This window comes from Bos mutus, chromosome 19 (assembly GCF_027580195.1).
Source record: "Bos mutus isolate GX-2022 chromosome 19, NWIPB_WYAK_1.1, whole genome shotgun sequence".
Classification (NCBI taxonomy): Eukaryota; Metazoa; Chordata; class Mammalia; order Artiodactyla; family Bovidae; genus Bos; species Bos mutus.
In genome coordinates this window covers 22,645,183-22,663,228 of record NC_091635.1, presented here as the reverse complement: position 1 = coordinate 22,663,228, position 18,046 = coordinate 22,645,183, and the positions used below count along the sequence as shown (strand labels likewise).

General features: G+C 40.2%; 1 protein-coding gene and 1 pseudogene across 1 annotated transcript; one reads left to right on the top strand and one right to left on the bottom strand.

Moving 5' to 3' along the window:
- Window positions 1-1,325: 1,325 nt before the first annotated feature.
- TOB1 (transducer of ERBB2, 1) lies at window positions 1,326-5,229 on the bottom strand. Its single transcript, XM_070389676.1, has 2 exons — window positions 4,919-5,229; window positions 1,326-3,254 (listed from the first exon to the last, which is right to left on the bottom strand). Exon 2 carries the CDS (start codon window positions 3,113-3,115, stop codon window positions 2,090-2,092), a length of 1,026 nt encoding a protein of 341 aa, XP_070245777.1. The 5' UTR covers window positions 3,116-3,254; window positions 4,919-5,229; the 3' UTR covers window positions 1,326-2,089.
- Window positions 5,230-5,279: 50 nt separating this feature from the next.
- The window catches only part of LOC138983942 (group XIIA secretory phospholipase A2 pseudogene), a 66,617-nt pseudogene continuing 53,850 nt past the window's right edge, over window positions 5,280-18,046 (top strand).

Genomic DNA, 18,046 nt, shown 5'->3' with positions numbered 1-18,046 from the left:
CCATCTGAACTACCAGGGAAGAAGCCCTGAATATGTGTATTAGTGTTCTTGATTGTTACAAACTCTATTTTGTGTCTCTTGGCCAGTTGCTTTTAGAAAAAGTTAACTTGAGCCTTTCTTCATTCATAAAAAGACCAGTTTTCTTCCAAGTTAAGCCTATAGCTTTACCCAAAAGCTTCTAGCGGAAACTAGTATTTAAAACTGTTACTCTGATCGTTCTTTTATAGCTTTTCAAACTCTATCGCAAAAGCACATAACTGATAGCATACGAAGAACCATCTCTCTCATTTCCAGTCACTATCTCAATACTTCTTCATGACCTCATTCTGCCCACTAATGGACAAAGGCCTCACCACAGAGCTGACAGAACGGCTTAGCTCTGTTGTTTTCAGGGCTTGTTTCCTTAAAACTTTTTATTCCTCTAAATTACAAGGGTAACAGACAAAAGGCTTCTGTAGACTGGTGTCTAAAAAAAAAACTCATTTGAGACCAAATTTATTTCACAAGTAACCTGGACAGTGCTGGTTTCTCACTAAAAAAAAAAGTTATTCCAATTCAAGACAATTTTCTAATGTCAACACTGTTATCAATGGACATTCAGTGAAATGACTCATTATTTTACTTTAACAATGTGTCTCACCCTTGCAACTCATGCGCTAAAAAAAAAAACAAACAAAACCTCCCTCCTTAAGGAGCCACTACAATTTGACACATTATGACTAATCTTTGAAGTACCAAACCAGGAAAAAACCAACCCAAAACCTGTGTGTAAACTTTGATAGGAAAATGCACAGAAATACTAATATTTAACAACCTGTCAATTTTGAATAGATGTTAATCATAAATTCTCCAGTTACAATGAGTAGTCTTTAAGTGTAAGGATCAGTAAAAACAGACCTAAATCATCTTTTTTAAGCAGTCAAGTGAGCTGCTTTGTCAAGCAAGTTTTCTGAGCTATTCATCTCCCATGCAGAAAACTGATCCAATGATTTCTTTCTCCATATACATTTCAAATAAACTCTCTCAGTTTACATGAGAGAATTTCATTTTATCACCTGACTCCATCTTAGATGTTAGTGTGACACAATTTTAATAAAGTTGACTTGCCTTAAGCATACCACCCTTGTTGCTAAAAAACAAAGCTGTCCCAAGCGTTGCTCAGGTTAAGCACAACTTTTTATATGGTAAGCTACTATCTGTGCCCTAGTAGAGCAACTGCTTTCCACTATAACTTTGTGATTCAATGAGTCAGATCTTTCTGCTGTATCAGCATTTACAACATAATTCCAGAATTAGATCTTTGGCAAAGACTTAAAAACAAAGACCACAATAAATGTTTTTAATTTTAAAGAATTTTAATACAAACTTAATATAAACTATTTCAGTCCCTCTTAACATGTAAGACACTGACTCAAAATACTTTTATACCATTTTTTCAAGTATTGCACAATATAGGTACAAAATTAATATTTACGATTACATTTTCTTCCATAATATATAGCAAAAATTTTTAAACCTTTAACAGAAAATACTTTTTTTTGAAAAAGCAAATATTCGTACATTTTAATTCCACCACTAAAGGAGTATCCTGTACACAATTTTTAGAATAGGTGATGTCTTTGAGATGGATATTTTACAATTTCAGTAAAAAAAATACAACATGAAGCTGCTGTCACAGATCACTGTAGTAAAAAGATATAAATGCAATACCATGTCGTAGAAACAATATATATATCCTCTGATATTTTACAAACTTTGTACTAAATTAAATTATACAATTAGAAAAGACCAATAAACCCACTTATTAGTGCCAATTTTTTATAAAAAAAAAAATCAGCCATGTCCTTGCTATATCTTAAATACTGTAAGAGGCCATATCTGAGAGTATACTTTAAAATATACAGTCAGTATAAAATAACTTTGTGCTTGGTTGGCAATGAAAAATGATGCATGTTTTATTTTTGTAACCAAGCTTGAATGTATCCTTACTATAAGCTTTAAAAAAAAAAAAAAAAAAAAACTCAAGGAGGTTATTAAAAAAAATCCCCCTTGGGCCCAACCATTTTAACTTGTACATTTTTTTCTTTTTTTAGTTAGCCATAACAGGCTGGAATTGCTGGTTAGAATACTGCATGTTATTTAAGCTAAAATTCAAGCCATCTACAAAAGACTTCTCGTTGAGGCCTCCATAGGCCGCAAATACATCAAAGGCATTACTGTACTGGAGAGGACTGAGGTTAAGGGGGCTGTCACCTGGGAACATTCCATTGGTACTACCTTGACCCTGCATATTAGGAAAAATAAATTCCTTGGCATTAGGAGAAAGAGCAGAGGTTTTCTGCTGTTGCTGCTGCTGCGGTGGTGGTGGTGGCTGAGATGGCTGCTGCTGTTGCTGCGGCTGCTGCTGGTTACCCAGGCCAAGCCCATACAGAGAGTGCATTGAGGAAGAGATGGCTTTCTGCTTCAAGAGGTCATTCACATTCAAGCCGAGGTTAATAGGAGAAGTACGTGCAACCTTGTTGCTGCGGCCACTATTCTTCATTTTGGTAGAGCCAAACTTGGTGGCAGCGAAAGTGGCAGTGGTGAAGGTTAAAGGCTGAGTGGACCGGGGCATGAAGGTAGGGCTTACGGCAGCAGAGTGACCAAAGGGAGGCGATGGAGAGCTGGACACTGATGAGGCTGGGTCACTTACGGGCATAAAAACCTGGGCCTCTGGGTTAAAGCTGTTTTTGATCTCCTTATCCAACTCGCATCCATTTTCATTATTATCATCCACATAAAGCACCTTCACTGGTCCCTTTTCACCAATTTGGTAGGAAACCTCAAACGGGTCGATCCAAACACTAAGATCCTGTGGCAGATTGCCACGCACATCATCAATGTCCAAACCGCTCTCTTTGGATGCTTGTTCAATCACTGGGTCCACTTTCTCCCCTACGTGTATACATCTAAACCCTGATCCTTTGTATGGCTTTTCAGGATACCAGTGCCCTTCATATTTCTTCTTAAGAAGTCTTTCAAGCTCTTCACCAAAAATGTTGACACGTCTTCTGGGAAGCTTATTATACAGATATGAAATAATAAAATTTAGTGCTACTTGGATTTCAAGCTGCATAGCTGCTATGCCACAAAATTAGGTTTGTTTCAACTCCCCCCTAGACACACACAAAAAAGTTCAGTTTGTGGCAGAAAAACAAATTTTCATTCAAAGTGCTGGTATTAGTAGATATCCTTCACCTCAAGCAGTCTTGTTCCTTAAAGAAAACATAGAAAACAAAAGAAAACATGTCCATGTAAGATAAACGTTAAGTTCCACAACCTTTTTTTACCCCCAAAGTAATTTCAGTTTTGAAAAAGTCTAATAAGCTAGAAAGTCTGAAAAATCTAATCCACACTTACCAACAGAAAATTGTCTACTGAAGACCAAAATCTCGGGAAAACAAGATCTACAGTTTAAAATGTGCAAAACAAAACCCTATTATTTACTTTGTTTCTGAATAGAGTTCTAAGAGGAAAAACACTTTCAGAATATACAGCATATTCCTTCTTTTTCTTCTTGCAGTTCTCAAAAGAATATTTATTGGAAACCATACTAAGCACATCTGTCTATTTACCTGTATATGCTTGTTTTAAACGTTGGTCATACTCCTATTCACTAGCTTAGAAATGAATTCTGTATTTCAGTTAATTTTGGACATATACTGCTTAAATCTGCTTTACTATCAAACAATCCCAAAATGTGAGACGTAAGGAAAATTTTCAAAGTACATGATACAACCTTTTCTCTATACTATTTAATGTGTATTTTTCTAAATCTGAAAATACTTCTTGTTAACAAAAGAAACAACTAACTTCAAACTCTTCTGATTATTCTGTTTAAAGGGTAGGGGTTTTGAGTTTTATTCTGATTTTCAAAAACAACTCCCTCTCTCACGATAAGAGAACAGCCGAAGAGGCATGTATGATAAGGTCGACCTTTAAACGTTTGCTGGATCAGCACTGGGTGGGGATAAGAAAAGATCAAGGGCAAACAAGATATTTGCAAAAGGGATCTATCTGTACACTTCGGTTGATTTAAAAGGACATTAAAAAAAATCAAGTTGGTATTAACCCATCTGTTTCATTTTCCATACTCGTGGTGATAAAGGGAAAAGAATCCCAGGCTGCCCCGAAACTACAAACACTTTCCAAGCTCGTGTGCTGGCAAAGGCAGCTGATTAAGCCAAATTGCGTGAAGGTGCAGTCGAGCGAAATTCAGGCTCGGTGAAAGGTAGTTTCAAAGCAACGCCTTAAAGACGGGAGCATGAAGAATTACATAAACAGCCAGTTGGGTCTCATTAGATTTCTGCTCACAGCCTTCGGAGCCAAGCGCTACAGCAGCAGCAGCAAGAGGAGGAGGTGGTGGAGGAAAGCCACGAGAAATGGAAAAGGGACCACTGGGGCCGGGGGCTGGACACCCGGCGGGTCCCGGCGCCGGTCGCACCAGGTCAGCCGCTCCCCTCCCCCCGCCGTAACCCGACCCGCCGCTCCCTGCCCCCCACTCCGAGGTTCCTGGGACCCAGCCAGAGTCCGGGGAGCACCAGCTCCTCGGCACCATTTTCAGGCCTGGCGGCCCCGCGGACTCCAGCGTTCCCCTCGAGCTCGCCGCTGCTCCCGGGCGCCCCAACACCCGATTCCCTTCAGCTCGCCCCGGACAGCCCTTCCCCAGTGACCCGGCCCGGCCGAGCCCGACTCGCCGGCCAGCCCCGCCTCCGGGGCGCGCCGGAGACCCTAGGAGCCGCCTCCGACCGGGTGTCGGGAGCCGGTCCCCACCACGCCCGGGCCGCGACGCCGCCATCCCAAGCTCCGAGGGCCCGGGGCTCGAAGCCGCTGCAGCCCCTCCTCCTCTTAACCCCGCCCGCCGCCCCTAGATACTTACGGGCTGCTTCCACCACAGACCCGGCCGCTGGGCGGAGAAGGGGAGGCGGGGCGGGGGCAAGGAAGGGTCGGCGGCGACGAGCTAGCTGACCGGGCAGACTGCACGCCGATGCCGCCGGGAGGAGGCTACGGAGGACCGGGGCCTCAGGAATTCGCCCCTTCTGGCTCGGGGTGGCAAGGACGGGGTCAGGCGAGCCCGCTCACTTCTCCACACAGCCCGGTGCCCGGCCCAGGGTGCCCGGTCCAGTGTCCCCGTAGAGCGCCCACTCCGCGCCGGGCCAGAGCTTCACTCTTTCTGCTGCGGCGCGCGCCCCGCCTCTCGTTTTATATTCTCCTCCCCACCCCCATCCCCTCCCGTAGGGATGCGCGCGCCCGCCCCGCGTCACACAGCTCCGGGTGGCGTCACCATTCCCCGCCCTCCCACCGGGTACCCTAGACCCAGGCCGCTGGCTCCGCCCCTGCCCTGCCCCCAGACGCCATTGGTCAAATCCCGCCTGCCCAAGTCCTGACAAGCCGCGGAGGGCCGGGTGGGCAAGGCCACACCTCTTGGTCTCCAGGGTGGCCAATGAATCGATGATCTTCCAGACATTGTGGGCGGGATTAAGAGAAAATTTGGAAAGGGATTGGGGGAGAGACATGCCAGAGAGAGGGCGACAGAAGTGGTTTGGGGCGGCCGACTCTAGGTCTAGGCCGAGAACTGTGGAGAAGGGGGGAGGGGAGCGAAGCTGGGGGCGTAGCGGCTAGGTGAACAGGGAGAAGAGCCCAAGACCCCGAGAGGGAGGGGAGAATAGACAAAGAATGTGGGATTGTGGCCAAGGAAAAGCCCACTCGTTGATGAGCTAACAAGTATCGGCCTCCAGTGCACCCAGGAGAGTCCAGAAAAAGGGGGAACTGTGAGAGGGACTCTTGTACTGATTGAATATTAATCACCTCAAGGGCCTAGGCCAACTGCCATTCACAGAGGGGCAACTGCTGAACCCAAAGTTGCCGTGCCAGGCTGGGGGTGGGGAAGGGAGACCACCTGGCCACACCTCCCGCTTAGGTGACAGTTTAACTGTCTTCGCATCCCACATCAGACCTCCCCGTGCGACCCGGCAGCAACTCGGATGTGGGGGTGGCTTGCGACTAAGAAGAACCACATTTTATTCCGAATGTCCCAATCCAGGCCTCCATGCCAAATTGTGTACGTATATGTGTATATATACGCATGCGTGTATTTCTAGTGCCTACCTTAACGTAAATACACATAATAAACACGGTGCCTTCTTGTGTTTTGCTTTTAAGATAATTTTCAGTTGAAATCTGGGCGAGTACATAGGGAGCGGGGAAAGAGAGGGCCTCAAAGGGGGCGGGCAAGCTCTCTTTTCCACAACCTGCAGCAGAGAAATACACGAAGTTACACTGGGAGTGGAACCGAGAGTCCCTCTCCGGCTAAAAATATTACTCACGGGTAGCAACGACGCCTGATTGGCCACCCTTCTCCCTTAGCAACCAGGCTATTGGCTGTCTGGTATCCAGGAGACCGACGTCAAATTTGCACAGGGAAAGGCGGAGAGAAAGTCTACGCGGAGCGAAGGATAGGAGAAAGAGAAGCAAGGAATGAAACGCCGGTCACCTGGCCTTCCCCTCGCCCCATTCCTGTGCACTTCAAGAAGTGCTTCCTGGGAAAACAACTGGGTCTCCGCCTTCCCCTCAAAACGGAGAGGCCGGCACTGTGAAACTACCATAAGGAAGTTAAATCGCAGTTCACCGAATAGTGGGGTGTTGGCTCAACCAGCTATGTAGACCAGCTGCGCTGTTCGGGCACAAACTCGCTTTATGGACGCAAAATCTCGTGGCTTTTCCCCTCCAACCTGACTTTATTACCCCGCTCTGCTCACCTTTTAGAAGGAACAGAATTGAAAAAGGGTATTTCTAAAGCCTCAAAGTGTGTAAGAGGAGGAGGGAAGATGGGTTTGTGAAATAGGCTGAGGGTGGGAGTGGTCCGGTGACGGATTTATTGTTTGTTGTATGGATTTCTAAAACTTGGGGAACATTTTTTAAAAATAGAAGTTTTACTCAAGTTCTGTTTTAGTTTGGGTTTTTCAGTCGTTAACGAGGAAGAGATTTGGTTGTGACAGTATGAAAGCATTTTAAATTAAAACATCCCTTCCTCTGCATCAAAAAAATTTTATATTATTCGTTCAGTGTTGTCTTCCTTTTGCTCACTTGTATTTTTTTCTATAGTGAATATTAATTCCATTTGTTTTTTAAAATGTTATTTTAATTTTATATTTAATTGAGCACAGAAATTGCAAGAATATAGGATATCTGGGAAACAGTTTATCCAGAGAAACAGTTGATTTTTCATGTTCTCCAGAGCCTAATTTCCCTTACCATTAGGCCAGTAATATTGTACCAAATATCCAGAATTGCAGGACTATGAATTAGCCATGCATGTTGATTTGTAATTTGGAAATACATCACTATATTAGAGGAGCATATTATGTTTGGCTGAGATTAATATACCTAACTAGAGATAGATGAATTGTAATTTTGTTCAAGTTTATTTATACTTTTCAAGAATTCTTTAAAGGGAAGACACAGATTCTCTTTTCTGAATGCTTCCAATCTATAATCCCAGGTTTAAAATTTGAGAGCAGGCATCTGATAGGTATTAATTAAATATTACTAGTGGTAAATAGAATTTTTAAATCAGAAATTTAGATTTACAACATGTTATTGTTGCTCAAGTGTTTGAGAATGTTTCAAACCAAACATAAATAAAAACACACATAAATAAATACCAATGGCACACAAGAAAAAGTACCGAAGAGCAGATACTGGGAAATCTGAATTTCACCCATTTTTATCAACTTTTAGTTCTCTCATCTATACATATTAATTGGACTAACTAATCTCTTAACTCTTTCAATTAAAAAAATCCACATTTAAAACTCAATGCCCCTAAAGTATTTAATGTAGTTCTTTTCCAAATATAGATTCCAAATACAAAGAAAACCAGATTCATATCCTTCCAATATTGCCAGTCACAAGGTATAAAATTCCCTTTTTTCAAGTTTCGCCCTTTAAAGGATCCTTATTGCTATTTAACATTTACTTTAGGAGAAGGCAATGGCACCCCACTCCAGTACTCCTGCCTGGAAAATCCCATGGATGGAGGAGCCTGGTGGGCTGCAGTCCATGGGGTCGCAAAGAGTCGGACACGACTGAGCGACTTCACATTCACTTTTCACTTTCATGCATTGGAGAAGGAAATGGCAACCCACTCCAGTGTTCTTGCCTGGAGAATCCCAGGGACGGGGGAGCCTGGTTGGGCTGCCGTCTATGGGGTTGCACAGAGTCGGACATGACTGAAGTGACTTAGCAGCAGCAGCAACACTTACTTTGGAATTGTGTAGAGGAGTAGACTGCTAAATAGGTATTTAAATTTATGGAGAAAAAAGGAATTTGATATTATTAACCTTCAGGTGGTATCACAACTAACAGGTATTCCTCTCTCTGGGCAAGTGATAGTCACTGAAAATCACAGTCCTTCCCTTTCACATCACTGCATTCCACACAACTCATGGAGCAATGCCTTACAATAAAGTGATTGGCAAATTCCAAGGAATTACCTGGTGGTCCAGTGGTTAGGACTTGGTGCTTTCACTACCAGGCCTGGGTTCAATCCCTTCTGGGGGAACTAAGATTCAGCAAGGCCCCTGGTGCAGCCAAAAAAAAAAGAGAGAGAGAGATAGACAAAGTTCCAATGGTTCTTGAAAGTGCCCTGAATTATTATCTCATTCACACATATAAACACACATACACACACCTCACCTGATTTCTGAGAGAGATGTGTCCTAAACTTTCTAATTCTCATTGTGCTTCCTTGCAAACTGAGACAAGATTATGGACGAATCACCATCACATGATCTGTATTTACTAAGGCTCATTTTTGAGCCTAGGGAATCAACTTTTATGTTTTCTTGAAAATTAGGCAATATGCAGATGTAATGGTGTTCATGTCATTACGGTTATTCATTTAACAGTCATGCAACATAAACCATAGCATGCACATTTTAAAAAATTGTTAATAAGGAACAATTTTAAGCTAATCATTGTGTTATTAAAAGCCAAGTATACCAATTCTTTCCTGAACATTTCCCAAAGGAAGGTATGGACTTATGACTTAGGGAACCTCGGTGTGGTTTCCTATGATTTCTCATGTGGATTAGTAGAGGAGGGATCTCCAAGAGATGGGAACACACACATTTATAATTATAAGATAACTAGATAACATTGAACAAACCCATTTATCTTTGGAACAGGCAACTTGGTCTGATAGGAGAATGTCTTCTTACCACTTGCTTTCTTCCTATTATCTTGATGAACAAAAACCCAAACAAAATTTTGAAATTTCTTTTTATTAGCCAAGAATGAGGATTTTGATCTTAGCAAGAGATTATAGTTGCAAGTTTTAGGAGTGATACAGTGTTCACAACATTTCTAAGTAAAAAGCACATTTATTTAAAGTCTCCATAAGCCAATGTTATTACTTTATGAATTATAGATTTCATCCATGGCACACTAGGTTAAGGAAAATTGAAAATACTCTATTTTAATAGTATATAAATTTAAAGCATAGATTGCATCTATAGTTATGCAGTGCTGCTTAAAATAGAAATATATACATAATTCTATTTTATGAAATAGATAACATGACCCTGCAATTCTGGAGGTATATATATATATACCTGGAGAAGGGAAAGGCTACCCACTCCAGTATTCTTGCCCGGAGAATCCCCATGCACAGAGGAGCTTGGTGGACTTCAGTCCATGGGGTCCCAAAGAGTCGGACACGACTGAACGACTAAGCACACACACTCACACACACAGTGGTAGCACACATTGTTGCTATGTCACCCATTTCCCATGCCCTCTCCCCTTCTTCCTCTTGTCTGCCTGACTAAAGAGGCTATAAGAGCTAAATATGTTATCTTCCCAGCCTTCGCTGCAGTAAGGGAGACACAGTTCTGCCAATGAGACATAAACAGGCATCACCTGGGAAAACTTAATCAGCAATCATTTGGAGAGGGATAGTCTGATAGAACTTTCTCCAATGGTGCACGTGTACCTGCTAGGTCACTTCAGTCTTGTCTGACTCTTTGTGATGCTATGAACCATAGCCCACCAGGCTCCCCCATCCATGGGATTCTCCAGGCAAGAATACTGGAGTAGGTTGCCGTCCCCACCTCCAAGGTATCTTCCCTACTCAGGGATTGAATCCATGTCTCTTATGTCTCCTGCATTGGCAAGTGTGTGTGTGTGTGTGTGTGTGTGTTGTTGTTGTTGTTTTTAACCACTAGCACCACCTGGGAGGCAAGTGTGTGTGTATTCCCAGCACCACCTGGGAAGCTTTCTCCAATGATGGAAAGTTGCTGTATCTGTGCTGTGCAGTATGGTAGCCCCTATTCCCATGAAGCTGTTGAGCAATTGAAATGTGTTCAGTGTGACTGAGGAACTGAAGCTTTTATTTTATTTAGTTTTAATTAATGTAAATATAAATAACCACATGTGACCAGTAGCTCCCAAATTGGACAGTATAGATCTGGAGGCTTCTTCACTTACATGTCTAGCATTTGGGCTGGGATGACCCAAAACCTAGGCTCAGTTGGCACTGTTGATTCGAGCATGTACACATGGCCTCTAAATTCTTCCTGTTTGGGCTTCTCACAGCCTGGCAGCCGGTTGTGAGAGAAAGTATCCTAAGAGGGAGTTTCTGGACAATGAACATTCTAAGAGAGCCTGTTGGAAGCTGCAAGGCCTTTTATCAACCAGCCTCAGAAGTCATAAAGTACCACTTTTGCTATAGGGACGACAGAGGATGAGATGGCTGGATGGCATCACCAACTCAATGGATGTGAGTTTGGGTGAACTCTGGGAGTTGGTGATGGACAGGGAGGCCTGGCATGCTGCGATTCATGGGGTCGCAAAGAGTCGGACACGACTGAGCAACTGATCTGATCTGATTGGTTGAAGTAATCATAAGCCTGCCTAGATCCAAGAAGAAAGCACATAGACCCTTACCTTTCAAGGGGGAAATGACAAATAATTTGGGATCTTTTTTTAAATCACTGCTGGGACACTGTCTACCTTCTTCTCCCTACCTTAACATGAGTCTGATGTTAAGTCTGATGTCAAGGCACTGCAACAGCCTTCTTATAAAACTGTGAAGAGAATGCAAGATAATCACAGAGATAAAGCCTCCAACCAAACCTAGTAACTGCCTGGGTTAGGTTTACTTTTTAATCCACATTAAATGCTCCATGATTTACAGCTGAGCATATTCTCAACAAAAATACCAATTTAACATCTTTTAAGGAAACCTGAACTTGATTCTTAAAAAACCAAATGTTTTCAAGTCTAAAATATCAGGGTTTCTTTCTCATTATAAAACCTTGAAATGCTCATTGTAGAAAATATGGAAAATAGAAATAAGAAAATAGTAACCCTCTTTAATCTCACCATACAGTGATAGCCATTGTAAGCATTCTGCTCCATTTCTTTCTGAATGAGTTTCTACTGCATCTGCAGTTTCATATCTGCAGTTCATTTAGCATTACATTGTTTCTAATTTCCCCTGACATTAAGCATCATCATGATTATCATTGTTAATGATTGCATTCTATGATTTAGGATAATTTAGTCATTGCTCAGAATGTAGGATGTTGAGAATTTTTCTGTATTAATAATTATATTTAATCAAACATTTTTATATATGTCTTTAACTACATCCCTGATTATTTCCTTGGGATAGTTCTACAAGTGAATTTGCTGAGTCAGAGAGAAGGGATTTTTTTTTTAAGGCTCTTAATACATAATTCCCCACTTTGATGAAAGATTATATTAATACTCTCAATGTATAATTTTGCCTGTTTCATACATTTTTTTCTATTCTTGGATAATTTGATAAATAAAATGGCATCTCTTTGTTCTAATTTGCATTTCTTTGAACATGTGTAGGATGAGCATTTTCACATTTTATCAGAGCCTGTATTACTCTTTCAGTGAATTTTCTATTCATGCCTTTGCTCTGTGTTTCCATTAGAGGTCTTTGTTTTTCTCTTCAATTTGTATGAGCATCTCACATACTGAGTGCCAAATACATGGCTGAACATGATTCTATCTTAAATTTCAGTCTAGAAATTGCCCAAATATTTTAAACATGTGATTTATTTTGATGCCTACAACTTTGATTTCCAATCTATTGCTTAATTTTTTAACGTTTCAGTCTGACTGAAATGCTTAAAAGACAAAAGGCAAAGCAAAACAGTTCTAACCATCTTTCCTCAGTGCTTTCCTCCTCCTTGATCTGTCACTTTTCATGTTGTTTACTGATAGCTACTTGGAATATTCCCTTTTGACTTTTCATGGTCTTTCATTGACATAGAATGTGCTCCACTTCCTATCTCAGCTGTAGTTGAGTGTAGTAAAAAATTATGAACTTGAGACCAGAGGATTTGTATTTGCATCCTGTTCTGCCAGGTATTATTAATAGCTGAGCATGGCTGTGCTGAGTCTTAGCCTTCATATAATAAATAGATGCAATAATTACCCTCTGATCTGTGTGAGAGTCAAATGAAATGATGCCTCATCGGTGTGGTGAAAATTCTTTGAACAGTAACACTGTACATAGGTGTTCACATTGTCTTGCTTCTTCCTTTCCTCTCTCCTTTCCCCTCCTTTCCTGACCTGTCACCTCTCCTCCTCCTCTTTGATTCGTACAGCTGATAAACATTTGATTCAGCTCAAGTAAGAAAATATGTGAAACTACTTTTAAACTATAAACAAATATTATTAACACACTCTTCTCTCAGATACAGTGACCCCTGTCATTCCCACCTTCAAAATGTCTCTCAAATCTCAAGCCTTGGTGTTACTTAATTCTTAGGTTATGTAACTTCCCATGATTTATGTCCTGTCTCCTATGTTAGATTAATTCCAAGTTTTTTATTTTTTTAGGGCAGGTACCATGTCTTACACTTTTTTTGTGTCTTGGCACATAAGCTCTATAGTGCCTTAAAGTCAGTTGACACAGACTGATTGATGGCTTTGCTCTGCAGTCGCCTAATCCAAAAGAACAAAGAATATTAGAGAAAGGATAAGTGGTTCAGAGTGGCTGATGTTTAAGTTCAGCAGGTGAGAATCTAGAGAAAAGGCTGGGTGGGCAGAAGACTGATAACTGAGGGCCTTGGGTTAGAAAGTTGAGCTTTTGCTTTAATGGATGGGAAGATATTGATTACTTTTTCAGCTGGGAAATCTGTTTGGAACCTGTCTTACTAAGCCCTGAACCCCGGAGCCCAGGACAGTGCTTGTCACAGGACTGTCTTGTCAGTAGATATGCAGTTGCTTTGATCACTCCACAGAGCAGGATGCTCCTCAATTGTTTGGTTATTCTGCAGATGAAATACTTTGTCTTTTAGGAAAGAAATAATAGGCCCTACTTGTAGACCAGTATTCTAGCCACCTTGAAACAAGTGTTCTATGGCATGGTATAAGCCAAAATCTTTTGGTTTTGGAGAAACCTAAAAACTCCCTGTGGAGAATTCTACTGGGGCTTCAGGAAGGCTCATTTCCTTTGTCTCTACCTTTCCTGTCTGCTGCATGTTTGTTGTTACTTTAAACAACATTCATTCCGATTCCTCCTGCAATAGCCCTGACTTTTGTTTGAACATCCATCCCTCTCCTTGTAGACCCACTATTTAGTTTAAAAGTAGGATATGGCATTCTCCTGGCCACTGTGATGGGTTCAGGGATGGCCACTGACCTATTAGGCCAATCGAAACCAATAACCTTCAGTTCTGTGATTTCTATCTGAGATATGAAGGATAAGGACTCTTTCCCGTGAAATGTGAGCCTAGAAGGTTCATGTCTGAGCTTCCTGAGGCCATCTTACTGCCATTAGGAGAGAGCTGTCAGAGGATGCCAGCAACCTAGGCAAAACCTGGAGAAAAACCAAGTCCTGGAAACAAGCTTTGTGGCCCTGAATCACCTCTATCTGGACTTTCAGCTTCAGGATGTCAAAGCAGGGTTGTCCCAAAGAGCAGAGCTAAAAAACTTTGTGTTACCACTTTAATTGGGAATGAAAACTCAAGGAGCAAGAATGAGGGACAAGGGAAATCAGGGGAGGAGGGAGAACAAATAAAATTTTGCATTGCTGAGCTAGCCAGTCCTCCAAGAAGCTACATAAATTGCATTCCAGGATAATCTATTTGAGGAAAGAAAGGGTGAAGAATTTATACACTGCTTGCTATCTCCCACTGATCAAGATTCGTATCATGGCACATTAACTCTCCCATATTTCTGGTCTTAGACATTGGAAGCCATGCACTTCAGTGGCAACTGGGAGGTCCCTAGGCAGGAGGCAAGGGACATGGTGTGAGGTGAGACGTCAGATTGTATCTGTGTGATGTTAATCAGAGCCTGTGCAGATCTAGTCACAGCAGTGACAGCTGGAAGGAGAGCAGGTGAGGCTAAGAGAACCTGAGGTTGTGCCTAAGAGGTATCAAATACTCATGAACTAATAATAAGTTCCTTTTTGGCTAAAACCAGTTGGAGTTAGGTTTCTACATAAGCAATCTTGTGTCCACAACCCCCATCTGCCCACTCCCTGGACTGCAGTAGTGCTTACTGTCTAGGCCATTTATTTTGGCATGAAAGTTGTGCTGCCTTGTTTTGTTACTTAGCTATCTTGCATTGGTGTGTGTCCTATCTCTATAAGAGATCTGTGTTGCCATGAGAGCAGGGAAATAGCTTCTACTATCTGTGCCTTTGTCATTCACAGGGTGCTTAATAAATATTTGGCTAAGCTGACTTTACAAGTTTATAAAATTCAGTGTTCTGCTATTTGGTAGTTTGCATCCCAATATATGCTATTCTTTTAACCTATTAAATTTTCTCATTTGGTCAGTACTTGCACAATAAATCACAGATGAGTTCACATGCTCAGTAGCATCTGGATTCTAAAGTTAAATCTGTGCTTCTGTTCTCAAGGTGGTTAATATGAAAAAATACTAAATGACATGTAAAATAGCTCTATTAATTTTGATGTTGACCTAAGTAGGAATTCCAGAAGTTATGAATGGAGAGAAATACAAGAAGGGGATAACTGAATTATAGAAAAAGTATAATATTTATTTACTTTATATATTGATTAAATATCTGTGTTCTTACAGGATTTTCCAAGAATAGACATTCTTTTCAAATGTCCATGAAATAATTTTAAATTGCCTGGGTTATATATTGCAAAGAAATTTTCACAAATACGCCAAAGTAGAAATTTTATGACCAGAATTGTCTGTAGAACATTACCCCTAGAAATTAACAACAAATATAGCAAAAAATTCTATTCACTTTAAAAGTAATTTAAAAACACTTTTTGAAATAGCTTTTACATTAAAGAGGAAGTCAAACCTGAAATTTCATAGTTTGTATTTAAATAGGAAAGTAATCAAGGGCATTGCCGACTCAATGGACGTGAACTTGGGCAAACTCCGGGAAATGGTGAGGAACAGGGAAGCCTGGCATGCTGCTTTCCATGAGGTCCTGAAGAGTCGGACACGACTTGGCGACTGAGCAACAACAAAAGGGAAAGTAAAACTGAAACCGCAGGTTATTTTAGAGTAATGACGACGTGGATGCTACATACCAAATTCTATATGTGCAAAAAAATGATAAGTGGAGGGAAATTTATTAACGTAATCACATTTATTAGAAAATAAGAAAAACTGAAACTGAAGTTATTGGAGCATAAAACTAAGGATGCTAGAAAAAGAGACGCAAAACAGACCCAAGTAGAATATAAGAATTGTAACTCATTCTTTATAGATACAACAGAAATTGATAAAATACAAAATAAACGTCAAGATGTCCAAAATCAAATGCTGATGATTGACCTATAAGATAAAAATTTTACAGTCTATTCAAGGGAAGAGGGCTCAAACTGACAATATTAGAAAAAATAAAACCAGAGGTTATTAAAGAATTAAGATAATATTATGTACAACTGGATTAAATTTAGGATTTTCAGGGAGTATATAAATTATCTTAATTGACTTAAAAATAGTATCAAACCTAAATAGACCACCAGCCATGAAAAAATGTTGGAGAAAAAGTAGCTTAAGATCTACCTGCAGAAAAGAGACCAGGGTGGTTTTATGGTAAGATCTAACAAACTCATGCCATGAAGCTGACATAATGCTGATACTATAGTAAACAAGCATAGGACAATAACAGAGAAAAGAAAACCAAAGGCTAAATTTGCTAATAAACATAAATTTTTAAAATTGGAAATGAAATATTAGCAAATTGAATCAGTGTATTAAAAGTGATGCAAAGATGATTCAAATATCAGTAATGCAAGGATATTTGTTGATGCAATTCATCACATTGATACACCAAAGAGGGAAATGATCATTTCAATGGATACTGAAAAAAAAAAAAGCCTTTGATAAAATCCAATACCTTTTCATGATTGGAGACAGCAACAACTACTTCTTTTAAGTGAAGCAGAGAAGGAAACATCCTTAACTTGATAAAGTCTCCATCAGAAACCTACAGCAGTATTAGTTAAGTATTACTTAACATTGAAGTATTAAAAACATTTTCTTTAAAGTTAGGATTGAGATAAATCGAGTTGATACTACTATTATCATTAAACAAGCCTGTTCTACCCAGTCACTATCATAAGAAAGAAAAGGAGGACTTCCCTGGTGGCGTAGTGGATAAGAATTCGCCTGCCAGTGCAGGGGACATGGGTTCAATCCTTGGTCCCAGAAGATTCCACGTGCCTTGGGAGCAACTAAGCCCATGTGCCCCAACTACTGAAACCCCGTGCCTAGAGCCCGTGGTCCACAGGAGAGGAGCCACCACGATGAAAAACCCGCACACCTCAACGAACAGTAGCCCTTGCTCACCGCCACTAGAGAAAGCCCAAACAAAGCATCGACAACCCAGCGTAGCCAAATATAAAGACAAAAGATAATTCAGAAAAAAATAAAGAGAAGGAAATAAGAGGTGTACATCCACATGTGAAGGGATAAATGGCATTAATTACCAGTGATATGAATATTTATCCAAAATATCTGATACCAACACCTTAAAATATGATTGTGGCTTATGAAATATAAATATGGTAATTAGAAAATATTGTCATTCAGTCGCTCAGTCGTGTTGGACTCTTTGCAACCCCATAAATATATGAAAAATTCAATAGCTATTCTGTACAAAAGCAATAATAAATTAGGAAATATAACAGAAAAATGATGTAATTTACATTAATAAAAAATCTATAAGGCAGTTAGGAATAAATGATCAAATATTATAATATACAACAGGAATTTGGTCGGCTAGAGTCCACAGGGTCCCAAAGAGTGGGATATGACTTAGCACCTGAGCACATACACAGCTTATAATGAAGAAAGTTATGAAACTTTACTGAAGGATATACAAGTATCGAATATGGAAAAACAGTTATATTCCTGGATGAAAAGTTCAGTATTTTTAAAAGACATTAATTCTTCTTCAAATTAATCCCTATTGACACACTGCCAGGACTTTTTATGGATATACTGATTCCAACATTCATGTGGAAGAGAAATACACAAGAATTGCCAAGAACACTTTGAAATAAAAGAATGATGTGAGGAGCACCTCCTGTTATATATCAAGACATACAACAAAGATATAAAAAATCTAATAATAAAAACTGTGATATTGATGTAGGAAAAACCAAGTGGATGAGAACAAAACAGAGTCCTGAAATATATATCCTATCTAAATAGGAACTTGGTTTATAATAATGATTTAGTATAATAATAAATATGATAATATACTTATAAATATAATAATTTCTGGGGAAAATGGTGTTAGGACAACTGGCTATCAAATTTAGGGGAAAGAAATTATAATACACCATACACAAAAATTCCAGTTAGTTTAAAGATTAAAATACTTTTAAAGTCTAAAACTCAATAAGAAATAAACATACAAACTTTTTGAAAATCTCAATTTGGGTAGGCCTAAGGAAGGTGCAGATCCTAAAAACCACAAAGGAAAGATTAATAGAGAGACTATGGATAAACAGATT

Bases quoted from the DNA above. Each gene is read 5' to 3' on its own strand.
- TOB1 (XM_070389676.1), bottom strand. From the start codon at position 3,115: ATGCAGCTTGAAATCCAAGTAGCACTAAATTTTATTATTTCATATCTG.